The 12,360-nt window shown below is 37.8% G+C and overlaps 1 protein-coding gene across 2 annotated transcripts in view; it reads right to left on the bottom strand.

Annotated features, from left to right (window-relative positions):
* Nucleotides 1-12,360, bottom strand: part of LOC134356857 (protein TASOR-like) — a 57,484-nt gene that overhangs the window by 26,654 nt on the left and 18,470 nt on the right. For both annotated transcript variants that reach the window (XR_010020450.1, XM_063068064.1), the window contains exons 8-13: nucleotides 11,073-11,092; nucleotides 8,488-8,593; nucleotides 3,081-3,184; nucleotides 2,540-2,643; nucleotides 2,226-2,295; nucleotides 2,041-2,112 (exon numbers count right to left, since the gene is read on the bottom strand). Coding sequence is in view for 1 of the 2 variants with exons in the window: in XM_063068064.1 (XP_062924134.1) it covers nucleotides 2,041-2,112; nucleotides 2,226-2,295; nucleotides 2,540-2,643; nucleotides 3,081-3,184; nucleotides 8,488-8,593; nucleotides 11,073-11,092 (476 nt within the window). In the remaining variant the exon portion in view is untranslated. The remainder of the gene's footprint in view (nucleotides 1-2,040; nucleotides 2,113-2,225; nucleotides 2,296-2,539; nucleotides 2,644-3,080; nucleotides 3,185-8,487; nucleotides 8,594-11,072; nucleotides 11,093-12,360) is intronic.

The following is a 12,360-nucleotide window of genomic DNA, read 5'->3' as shown; positions in this document are numbered from 1 at the left end:
GTCCTCAAACAGTCCTTCCAGGTGAGGTGACACTTCACCTACAAATGTGTTGGGGTCATCTACTGTATCCAATGCTCCCGGTGTGGCCTCCTGTGAGACCCAACGCAGACTGAAAGACCGATTCCACAAGGACCTTTGTTCCTTCTGCCACACAAACTGAGATTTCCCAGTGGCCAACCATTTTAATTCCACTTCCCATGCTGACATGCCAATCCATGGCCTCTTCTACTGTCACGATGAGGCCACACTTAGGTTGGAGGATCAACACCTTATATTCCAACTGGGTCGCCTCCAACCTGATGGAATGTACATCGATTTCTTGAGCTTCCGGTAATTACTTCCTTCCCCCCACCTTCACCATTCCCCATTCCTCTTTCCTTCTCACCTCTTCTCCTTACCTGTCTATTACCTCTCCCTGGTGCTCCTCCCCCTTCTTTCTTCCATGGTCTTCTGCTCTCTATCAGAGACCCCCTTCTCCAACCCTTGATCTCTTTCACCATCAACTTCACAGCTCTTCACCACCCCTCCCCATTCTGCCTATCACCTACCACCCTGTACTTTTTCCTCCCCTCTACCCACTTTTGTACTCTGATTCCTTCCCCTTTCCTTTCCAGACCTGATGAAGGGACTCAGCTCAAAACATCGACTGATTACCCTTTTCCATAGATGCTGCCTGGCCTGCCAAGTTCCTCCAGAATTTTGCGTGTACTGCATTGGATTTCCAGCATCTACAGGTTTTCTTATGTTTATAAAACAATACAGTTGCTAGAAATTGCTGAAAAATTGCTGAAAATATTCACCAGATCAGACAGTATTTATTCAGAGAAAATAACAGAATTGAAGTATTAGTTCTTGGAAACAAAATTTAAAGAATGATAATGTGAAACTGTTCAAATCAATGTTGAGTGTCTACTCGGAGCAATTGTCAAGCTGTGTTAGTGTAGGAGGCCAAAGGTTAAAATTGGAGCAGAGAAAAGAATTAAAGCAAAAAAATCAACTAGATTATTTGAGTCATCTTTACAGTGAATGGAGATGTTCTGAAAAGCAGCTATGCACTTGCCAACACAGCAGTCCTCAGGACATGACAATTTCAGTTAACTAGGTTTTATCAACTTTTATCAGAACTCACTAGCTTTGTTGAATGATCTAATTCTACATTAACCCAGTTATCCTCTCCCCACTGAGCTGCCTGATCAGATGAGGTTTTCCAACACTCTTGGTCAGGTTTCTGGCATCTGCAATGCTTTGTATGTCATAGCCCCAGCACATTTCGTCTGCTTTCATTCATCTCTTCCAGGCAGAAGCTTCAACAAACTTTCCTCACCCTCTTTCAGCAGGTATCCCTACCAATTCTATTATGTATTTTCTCTGGTATCCACTCTAACCTTTCTTGTCCTCTGCAATTTAAAATGTGTTTGACTCCCAATGTTTCATAGTTTTGATTGACCTGGAACATTAACTCTCATTTCTCTCAACAGATGTTCCACATCCTGCAAGGTACAGCAGCATTATCTATTTTTATTTCAGACTTTCAGTATCTGCAGTCGTTTTGATTCTAGATTAAGATTAGAAATATTGCTTCTCATTCAGTGTTAGATGGAATTAATTCAATTAAAACAAGAGCACTTCAAGGATCTGAATACTCATTATTACAAAAACTATTTCCACTTCTGGCCCAAAATGGACAAAATTGCCATTTTTAGATCATCCAGCTACTCTGTAACAAGATGCTGAAAGTCAAATCAAGTTTATTGCCATTTAACTATATACATGTATACCATCAAACAAGGCATTTCTCCAAACCAGGGTGTAAAGCACTCTAATATACATAACACATAATAACTTAAGGGTTAAAATCTACAGACAGATTACATAAATTAAATATTAAGGTACAGAATAAATTGAAATAATAAATGTAAAGACAAATATCATCTATGATATTAATTAAATGCCACGATTTACAAGCATCTCTTGCACTTACTGAGACTTATTTTCAGCAAATTACTTCTGGACTTATTTGAATTTAATGATTTCACTTACCAACACCACTCATTCGTGACTCTGGAAATAAAAATAGTGCTTGAAGACATTTGGGCTTCGAGTTTTGATGTCCTGTTTTAAACAAAAGTACATTCAAAATAGGAGTTATGAATGTACTAAAATTCTAAGTTTCCTAAATACAAAAAATATAACATCGTTCCATATAATACTCAGCAATTGCTTACCATTATCCGCCATCTCTGAGGGAGAAAATAAAATCAGAAATCCACGATCATCCAAGGGTTTTATAAAAACCTATGGTTAAAGATATTAAGTCTAAAATGATCACAAAAATACAAATAGGATGTAGAAAATAACATTGGGACAATTGTGACAGCCTCAGCATTAAAATTCAACACCAGAATAAAAAATTTTCTTAGCTTTAATACCAAAAAGCAGTCATGGTTGAAATTAATTATCTAATTAAAATGAGCTTAGTCAAATGATTTTAACTATGTGTTTTCAATATATTATACATTCACTGAATGGATTAACTCACTAATTTATCCTCTTCTAGTTTATTAAGCAGAGGCTCCAAATTCCTTCCCGTTTTGCTTTGTTCCACAAGTTCATATAAGCTATAATACATTCCATTCTTCAGTACTGGGGAAAAAAGTAAATTGATGCTGATCATTATTTAACAGTATCTGGTAGCTTGATATTTTAAGACGCAAGTAAAGAAGCTCATTTCTAGCTGTAAAAAAATTTTTACAAGTCAATTATTGTCAAAGGAAGCAAGTAGTTACCAAAAAGAAGTGATAAAGGAAAAGCATACATAAAGGCAATTTGGCAGATTTTCCACTCTGGTCACAAAAATTAGTTAACATATGGAAATGAACTAATACAAGGGGCAAAGTAAAAGCCAGACATTAACTAAAAGTTTCCTCACTCTCCAATTACATAAAATCACAGATCTGGGGATGATTAGCTGAATCACAGCTGAATTGCTCACGTTATTTACTTAATAACAGTTGTCTTCAAAAGGCAAGAGGGAGAACTCCGATCAAAAAAGTTCACCACAAGTTTAACCAAGTTCTCACCTTCTCGAATCCCAGAGAAAGTTGCTTTTTGGAATACGGTCACTGGAATTTTATTTTTCAAGCAATCAACACTCATAATCATATCGATGTCAAGTTTCTCAGGCCTAAAGGATAAAGGGTTGATTAAATAAGATCTGCAAATTCAACCAAAGACAGACATGCATTCCATTTAAACAACTGAGATCAAAAGGTAGTATTTAATCATACATTAATAACAATGAACTACAATACTGCATTCAATATTGTGGTTCACTGATGACATAATTCTCCAGTAATTCTTCAGGTGATCACACTACTACTAAAATAACTAAGGTCAACAATCATGATCAATCCTGTAGCAGCCTTACTGCAATTCTCTGGAGAAAATATTCCGCTTTTATTGAGAGAACTTTCTATAACTTCCATCAGAGGATGCACTGCATTTCCTTTAACTGCAGCTTTCTTTGAAAGAGATGATTGAAGTACTGTAACAACTTGCTGTGATCCCAGTCAAATATCCCAGCTTGCCACCAATCCATTGAAAATAAAATTGTTGTTAAAACATACATGACTTAAAAATCAAGCCAAGAATACTTTGGGAAAGGACAAGGTGCAATCAAACATGTAAATATCCAATTAGATTGGAGACGCTCTGTCCGCCAGAGAAAGCAGGATCTTCCAGTGGCCACACATATTAATTCCACGTCCCATTCCCATTCTGATATGTTTATCTACGGCCTCCTCTACTGTCAAGATGAAGCCACACTCAGGTTGGAGGGACAACACCTTGTATTCTGTCTGGGCAGCCTCCAACCTGATGGCATGAACATTGACTTCTCTAATTTCCATTAATGCCCCCCGTCCCCTTCTTACCCCATCCCTTATTATTTTTCCCCTTTTTTCCCCTCTCTCTCTTTTTCCCCCTCTGTCCCTCTCACTATAACTCCTTACCTGCTCTCCATCTTCCTCTGGTGCTCCCCTCTCCCTTTCTTTCTCCCTAGGCCTCCCGTCCCATGATCCTCTCCCTTCTCCAGCCTTGTATCCCTTTTACCAATCAACTTTCCAGCTCTTAGCTTTATCCCTCCCCCTCCTGTTTTCTCCTATCATTTCGGATCTCCCCCTGCCCCTCTCAAATCTCTTACTATCTCTTCTTTCAGTTAGTCCTGATGAAGGGTCTCTGCCCGAAATGTCGACTGTGCTTCTTCCTATGAATGCTGTCTGGCCTGCTGCATTCTACCAGTATTTTGTGTGTGTTGCTTAGAGTCAGCTTCAACACTTTTAAAATTGATTGATTGGCTTATTGGAATCAAAGATGGGCAGAACACTATGTAAACGATAAAACCCCTTCAGAAAGAGTTTAAATACAGTGTGGACACATCTTTCCTGCATTCAATGCAATGGGTGACTAAAGAAAGAAATGAAACAGAAGACAAGGTCTGTAAATAAACTGGGAAGCCTCCAGTTGAGAATAGTTTAAATATTTATTATAAACTTATGATTACACTTTTTGTCTCTTGTAACAATTGAATGTTGACTTGTAAAACAAGATAATACAGGTCCACAATCCCTTATCCAAAAAGCTCCGAAAATCAAAGTCTTTTTCGTGGAGTGTAGAGTGTGTCGTAACAAGGCTTGTTTTGCGCGCCAACAACTGACATCACTCAGGTGTGACGTGGCAGCACTAGCAGAGACCGCCAGCCGTCAGTTGCGGCTCAGCGCTCGTACTGGTTACACATGCATTTGCTGTTCGCTGAGATTGCTTAGACATAAACCTATATTAATGAGACAGATGACACTTTAAGTCTTTGAAAATGCCATCTGTCGTAGTGCTGCTTCATAACTTGAGAATCCTGTTCCTGTCCCATCAGGTACCTGTACGTATTTAGCTTAGCTTGAACCTGTATATGTCCTAGAGTATTTACGTTCTACATTTATTCCAATAAGTCATTTACCATGTGTTTGATTCGGTTCGTTTGAAGCTGTATATTTTTGTTTTATTGAATGTTTTCGTTGGAAATAAAATGTATTAGTGTATTTATGGTCTATAATTATCCCACTATTTCATTTATCAGTATATTACTCTATAAATAAACTGTAACAGTAGTTGTAAAAGAGCACGGATCGGGAAACCCGGAAATTCTCTCCCCAGCACTCGTTGTTTGAGCATGTACAGACTTTTTTTCTTGTCATTATTCCCTAAACAATACATTATAACAACTATTTACATGGCATTTACATTGTATTAGGTATTATAAGTAATATAGAAATGATTTAAAGTATATGGGAGCACGCAGGTCTGGAGCTTCCCCTGGGTCCTAGGGTCCTAAAGTCCACCTGCACTGATTATCAATTATCAATTTTCTGAAATCCGAAAAATTCTGAATTCCAAAATGCAACTGGCCCCAAGGATTTCGGATAGGGGATTGTGGACATGTATTCTTAAATATTAATTGCAAAGGAGTCATGGCCAAGGAGCAAGGTTACAAAACAAAGGACCACACAATTCGATTCTATAAAAGACATCAACAGCATTCCAGAGCCATGGATGCAGCCTTCACCTGAATTCAGTGAAATTCCAGAAAATGAAATAGTCTGTGCCTCAGGCAGACCGCCACCAAGGGGCAATCAAATTTCATCTAGCCAACGAAACCGCCTTTGTGAAGGTTAACAAATTGTTATCAGTACCAGGGAACCCATACGATTTAAGTGTCACAAGTATATTTTGCACTGCTCACAGAAAACGTGAGTGTTGTTAGTAGGAGTATAAGTAGGTGGCTTCTTTACGATTGGCAACATATACTTGGATTACTGCATTTGAGTAATTTTGTGATTATGACAACCTTATTCTATGAATTCTGCAAAAGAACAATAAAGCATCTCCAGGGGGAATTAGAGTAAAGTTAGAGCTTCACATCTTTGAAAAGCTGGAGCCAAGGATGAATGCAGGACTTTAACTCTTCCCGAAAGGGAAATATTAAACATTCAAAGCGCATACATTTAGTGGCCACTTTATTAAGTACAGATGCAAATATCTAATCAGCCAATCATGTGGCACCAACTCAATTTATCAAAGCATGCAGACATGGTCAAGAGGTTCAGTTGGTGTTCAGACCAAACATCACAATGGGGAAGAAATGTGATCTAATTGACCTTGACCGTGGAATGATTGCTGGTGCCAGACAAGGTGGTTTGAGTATCTCAGAAATTGCCGATATCCTGGGATTTTTGTGCACAACAGTTTCTATACAAGTTTACAGAGAATGGTATGAAAAATTAATATCCAGTGACTGGCAGTTCTGTAGATAAAAATTCCTTGTTAATGAGGGAGGGCAGAGGAGAATGGTCCAAGCTGACAGAAGGTAACAGTAATTCAAATAACCACACATTACAACAGTGTTGTGCAGAAGAGCATCTCTGAACACATGTTGAACCTTGAAATGTATGGGCTATAGCAGCAGAAGACCACATCAGGTTCCACTCTGAACCCAGCGAAGTGGCCACTGAGTGTATACACTCTAGGAACATGAAGCTGCAGGAGACCAGTCCTTAAGTGCAACTTCCACCTGGGCACAAAGATTTCATTTACACTTCACTCTGCTTAAATAGCATAGTGGATCAGGTTATCTCGATTTAAATCCAAGCGCGGTTACCAAAATGAGTAAATGCAAGACCATTTTAATTCAGGTGTGAGGGGTTTAGTTGACAGTGACCCAGCAAGACTTATGACAAGTGCACAATGTATAATAGAGCAGAAAATAATGAATGTAAGAATTAAAATCTTATTTTTTAAACGATTAAAGAGAATGTAAGAACAGATTGACAGCCATTAATAAAAGGGAATGAATATCCATGTCTACCAACAAAACAGCTGAAGTCAAAAAGAGTACACAAACATGGCTAAAAATGTTGAGGTATGCAGAAAATGCCAAAAAAGAGTTGGCATATTTAGCAAATGCAAATTCTTAATTACACCCTGTTTCCCTGAGGATATACCAGTCTTAACACAAACAAGAGAAAATCTACAGATGCTGGAAATCCAAGCAACACATACAGAATGCTGAAGGAACGCATCTATGGAAAAAAGTACAGTCGATGTTTCGGGCCAAGGCCCTTTGCCAAAATAATATCTGGAGTGAGTTCAAAGATTTAATTAGGGTAGATCTCAACTCAGGCTGTATCCCTGGAACTTAAAGTCAATGAAAGAATAATTTCCACTTGTAAGAGAGTCTTGGATTGGTAAGCGAATTATAAAGTTGGAGCTAGATTCACCCAAAGTTGATTCATGCAAGTCAAGAAATGCTTTTTTATACACACAGCATGGTCAATAACAGATGATGATGAATCAACTGTGACATTTAAATGTGATGAAATACATTTCTTCCTAATCTTTGATCCAAGGATGGAAGGTACAAAATTTGGGCCACAATCTTCCAGCCTGCGTTGCATCCATGCCAGGACACTAAACCCCAAAACATCTACTTTCTCCCAGCAATAAGCTGATCAACACCTTCATCCAGTAACTCACCCCACCACCATTACTTTATTATTTCTTGCCAGTCATCTAATGTACAAACACTCCTGTACCTAGCATGTACATGCAACCAATTTATGTACAAGTAGCTATTGTACATACAGTATTTATATATTATGTTTTATTGTATTCTTTATCTTAGTGGGGGGTTTTGTGCTCCATCAGATCCAGAGTAACAATTGTGTTTTACATGTGCATACTAGAAATTACATTAAATAATCTTGAATTTTACTAAAGATGTCTGACTGATATTTGAGCATTTCATGCAATATTTAGTTTTACTCTTAATGGTTGGAAGGAGATCTATACACAGAAACCAAAACTACATACCCTGCACAACAGTATGATCAGGTACTATTTCTGGCTGACTGGCTGGTTGATTTGTTTATTTAAAGAGCTACAGCATGGAACAGACCCTTCCGGCCTGCCAAGCTACCCGCAGCCCCCGATTTAACCCTAGTCTAATCACAGGACCCAAAAGAAACCTACGTGTATGTGGAAAGAACGCACAATCTTTCTTATGGAGGACGCTGGAATTGAACTCCAATGCCGAGCTATAATAGTGACATGCTAAATGTTACATTACTGTGACGCTCCAAATGCTACCGAGATATACTATACTTTGTCAAATTAATGAACATTTGACAACTATAGCACCAAATTTTCCACTCAGAATTCAAGCATTAGGATATATTTTAGCCTTCACCCATTTTTTAAAATTGCTTTTCACTACTTGAAAGATTTCAGATTCAGAAAAGTACAAATTGAAGTACCATCACATTCCAGCAACAGAAAATTGCTAGACTTCACTATGCCACAGTCATTCTCAACACTAATTTGCACAGTTCTCCCCTGTTCATCAATCAAGCCATAAAGTATAGATAAATAAGTACTTACAATTTGAATGGCTGGAACGGTTGGGTAGCTGACTGTAAAGAACCAAAGCACAGAAACCTCCCTTTGTTCATAAGTTGTCCTTTCCAGATGGTGTAGTAAGACTTCTCTAAAGAGAAACAACTTTTAATTCAAATGTTCAGGTAGGAAACTAAAATTAAATAGATGATATACCTGTAGTTTTGTTAATCACAGAGACAATGCATTTGCACTGAATAATTGGTAACCCACATATCCCGAGTTTATAGTATCCCCAGATCAGGATGATAGTAATGTTCAGAAGAAATACCAGCAATGAGAATTCAATTCCACCACTGTCTGTAAGGAACTTCTATGGTCTCCCCATCACCATGTGGGTTTCATCTGGTTGATCCAGTTTGCTCCCACATTCCAAAGACGTACAAGTTAAGGCTAGTAAGTGTGGGCGTGGGCGTGCTATGTCAGTGCTAGAAGCATGGCAACACACATGGGCTACCCCCAGCACATCCTCAGAATGTGCTGGTCTTGATGCGAAGGACGCATTTCACTGTATTTTCAGTGTACTTGTGATAAATAAAGCTAACCTAATCTAAATGCCCAAAGATTGGTTAAAAATAGACCACTCATAAGCTTAAAGAAACTATCAAACTATATATTTAGGGATACACATATCTGAAAGCAGAACCTCTTTTCTTGGCTACTTATGTTACTATGAAAATGTAAAAACCTGATTATAAAATTAGTATCTCATCCTAAATAATAAAGCACATACAAGAAGCAAATTGATTTTAGTAGTTCAAAACTAAAATATGGAAAATAGGTCTAGAATGAATGTACCAGGAAAACATTGGAAATATGGATGATTGCTTATCTATAGATCACAAATTAGATACACAAAACAGTGGTTTCTGGTTAATTGAGCAATCGGTTAATCAGGGTAGCCACTTATTTAGGACAACACTTAAAGAACAAAAATTAACTGAGAAAATATCCAGGAATCCCTTCGTTTGTTTGGGACACTACGTCACTTAATTATGGCAGGAGACTGTTGCCTGTTTCTAACTAGTGTCAGTCATGAGCACTTGCGTGCCCCCTACATCATGCTTAGAGCGATCAGTTTTTAAAATAATGTCAGCTGTGTGTATTTATGTTCAAAAGGCAGTGATTTTTGGCACTGATAGTTGGCTAGAAGTAAGCACTAAGCCAATATAGAGCTGCTTTGTTCTCTGCAGTTTCAAGCATTCAGCCTTGGAGTGAAAATGACAATTTCACTACTACAACAAGTTAGGAACTACAAAGAATTTGAAGGTATCGACAATCATCTTGAATAATGCAATCCAAATGAGGATCTGGAGCGTGCAATCGAAGGCATTGTATGAAGCCAGTCCATTATCTGCACTAGGTGCCTATACTGTTGTTCGCTGTTCACAGTCAATCAAAAGAACAGGGTAGCATACACCGTGGATGAATTCCTCTGTCAATAACAATTAGGAACTACTGTTTTACAGTGCTATAGTAGTGTTAGTGTTCTAGTTTGTTCTGTATTTCATTCATATACATGATTAGTTACTCAGTTAAATGGTGGTGATGCCTTTTTAAAAAAATTTTTTTAACTATTTCCATGAAACTTCAGCTAATTGGGGCAGCTGCTCAGTCGGACCAAAATGTATTGGTCCCAATTAACCGAAATCCAGTGTATAATTAAAATGAACACCACACAGCTTTTAACATGCTCTAACAACTGAGACCCACAATTTTAAAATGCATGTAATGCTCATTAAAAGTGTGTGTTCACTTTTGAATTTCAACCAACATCCTCTTCCTAGAATCTATTTTAATGGAATAGAGGTTTTGAATTGCTTATCAGAGCAAACCTGCTGAGATTTAATCTGGCAGCTCAGGTGGACTATGACGAAACAAATTAGATTTTCAAACTAGGGTTGAGAAGGTCAAAACTTAGAGCCCAAGGAACTTAAGATGCTATTAAAATGAAGATTAAATAATCAAATTAATTTTTTATTGTGCTCCTTTCTTTCACTTTGTACACATTGGATGGTTAGAATCAGAAAAATTTATCGATTACACTAAGGCTGATGCAACCAATTGCTTTCCTAACAAATTTGGCATGGCCCTTATGATACCACTGTATGCTGCTATACATTCAATTACTAAAAGCCAGGATGAGAACGATATAACATTTCAGAAATGAAAGATCCTTTTTTTGCACATTTCTGAAGTTTCCTTTGGACAGCAGAGAATACTTCAATGATTTATTAGATTTCTGTGGCTTTCAACACGGATCTCACCTTGGTATCAGTCAATTACAGAAAAAGAACATTATTACTGTGGTACTACAGTTTTACAGATGTTTTCTACTGAAAATTCAAGTACATGACAAAAACCAGGAAATAATTAAATATCAAAAGCAAGCCAAGAAGTCTCTGGAAAGGAATAGTTAACATTTTAGGCTGACAGCGTTGCAAAAATCAAATATAACTGGTCTGAAATGCTACCATATTTTCTTTTTTCACAAAGCTGTCTAATGATTACTTTGATAGTTTTCTGGTTATATTTACAATATTTTGTTTTCGTAATGAGCAGGAACATACCTGAACAATTCTTTTCTGAGCTACAAGGGAAAAAATGTACATTATTAGATATAAGCAACCAAGTCTCACAAAAAGTAAAATTCAAACAGAGCATGCAACCTGTGTTGACAACTTCACCAATAATCCTAACAAGGAATTTCAACATATCCCTTTGAGCCCACATAAAATTCCTGCCTTGTTAGTCACTCTCCACTACCTCAACCAAGTAGCCAATATTTACAATAGCAGATGACAACTGATTCTTCAGCGCTCAAGCAGAAAATATGTTGAGTAGGAATGAATTCATGTACAAGTCAGTCTGTTGAATTAATTATGGAAACTATCAATATCAAATGGACACTTGTAACCTGGGGACAGCTTGAATAGACATTCTAATCATTAGTTCTATCCTGCCAAATGACCAGATTTGCAACATGTCAAAGTACATTCATTGTCAAAACGCAAGTATGTTACCATATTACCTTGAGATTTGTTTTCTTGCAGGCAGTTACAAGAAAATAAAGAAATACAATAGAACGTATGAAAAGCTATACATAAACCAATCTGCAAACGACAAATTGGGAGTGTGGAAATACTGAGCAAGGGAATATGTGAATGACATGAAATATCTTTAATAATGCATGTCTACCAATTGTTCCACCACATTCCTGGTCAATCTCCCTTGTTCCAACTTAAGGTTATAAAGAAACTATTGTCCATGTGCTGTAGCATGCATCAAATCATTTATAAGCTTTCACTGGTCTACACTGACTCCCAGTTACATATTGTCTATTTTAAATTCTCACCAATTTTCAATTCCCTTTAGGGCTCTGGCCCTCAATAATCTTTGCCAATCCTGCAACCCTCAGGATCTATGTGTCCACCTCCACCTAAAGCTTTGAGTATTCAAATTAATTTTTTGACTCTACTCTTGATAGCCATGCCTTAGTTGACCTGGGTTCCTCAAGGTTGTTATAGCTAGGGGTGGTAGCGGAGATAAGCTCATACTACCAATTAAATGCTTCCAATGGTGTGCGGCTCAAATAGCCTCTGACAACAAAGTCCATCTCCTGGCCTATGGGTGTGGCTTAGCTACCAAGCCTGGGGGAACCATTTCTACTGACAGGAGAAGGGGCAAAAGTGGGTTACTGGGACCTTAAAACAATTTGATTTGGACAGATGAGACCTGTCAGCCATGATTGGCAGTTTTTCTAGAAGGAAAACTCTGATCTCAAATCTCCACTGCCTTGTGGCTATACCCACTCACAAGGAAAGCTATGGGAGTAAATCAGAGGGCAAAATCCGTAGC

The sequence above is a fragment of the Mobula hypostoma genome, chromosome 15 (genome assembly GCF_963921235.1).
Source record: "Mobula hypostoma chromosome 15, sMobHyp1.1, whole genome shotgun sequence".
Classification (NCBI taxonomy): Eukaryota; Metazoa; Chordata; class Chondrichthyes; order Myliobatiformes; family Myliobatidae; genus Mobula; species Mobula hypostoma.
The sequence above is the reverse complement of the archived record's forward strand: the minus strand, read 5'-3'. Positions and strand labels throughout refer to the sequence as shown.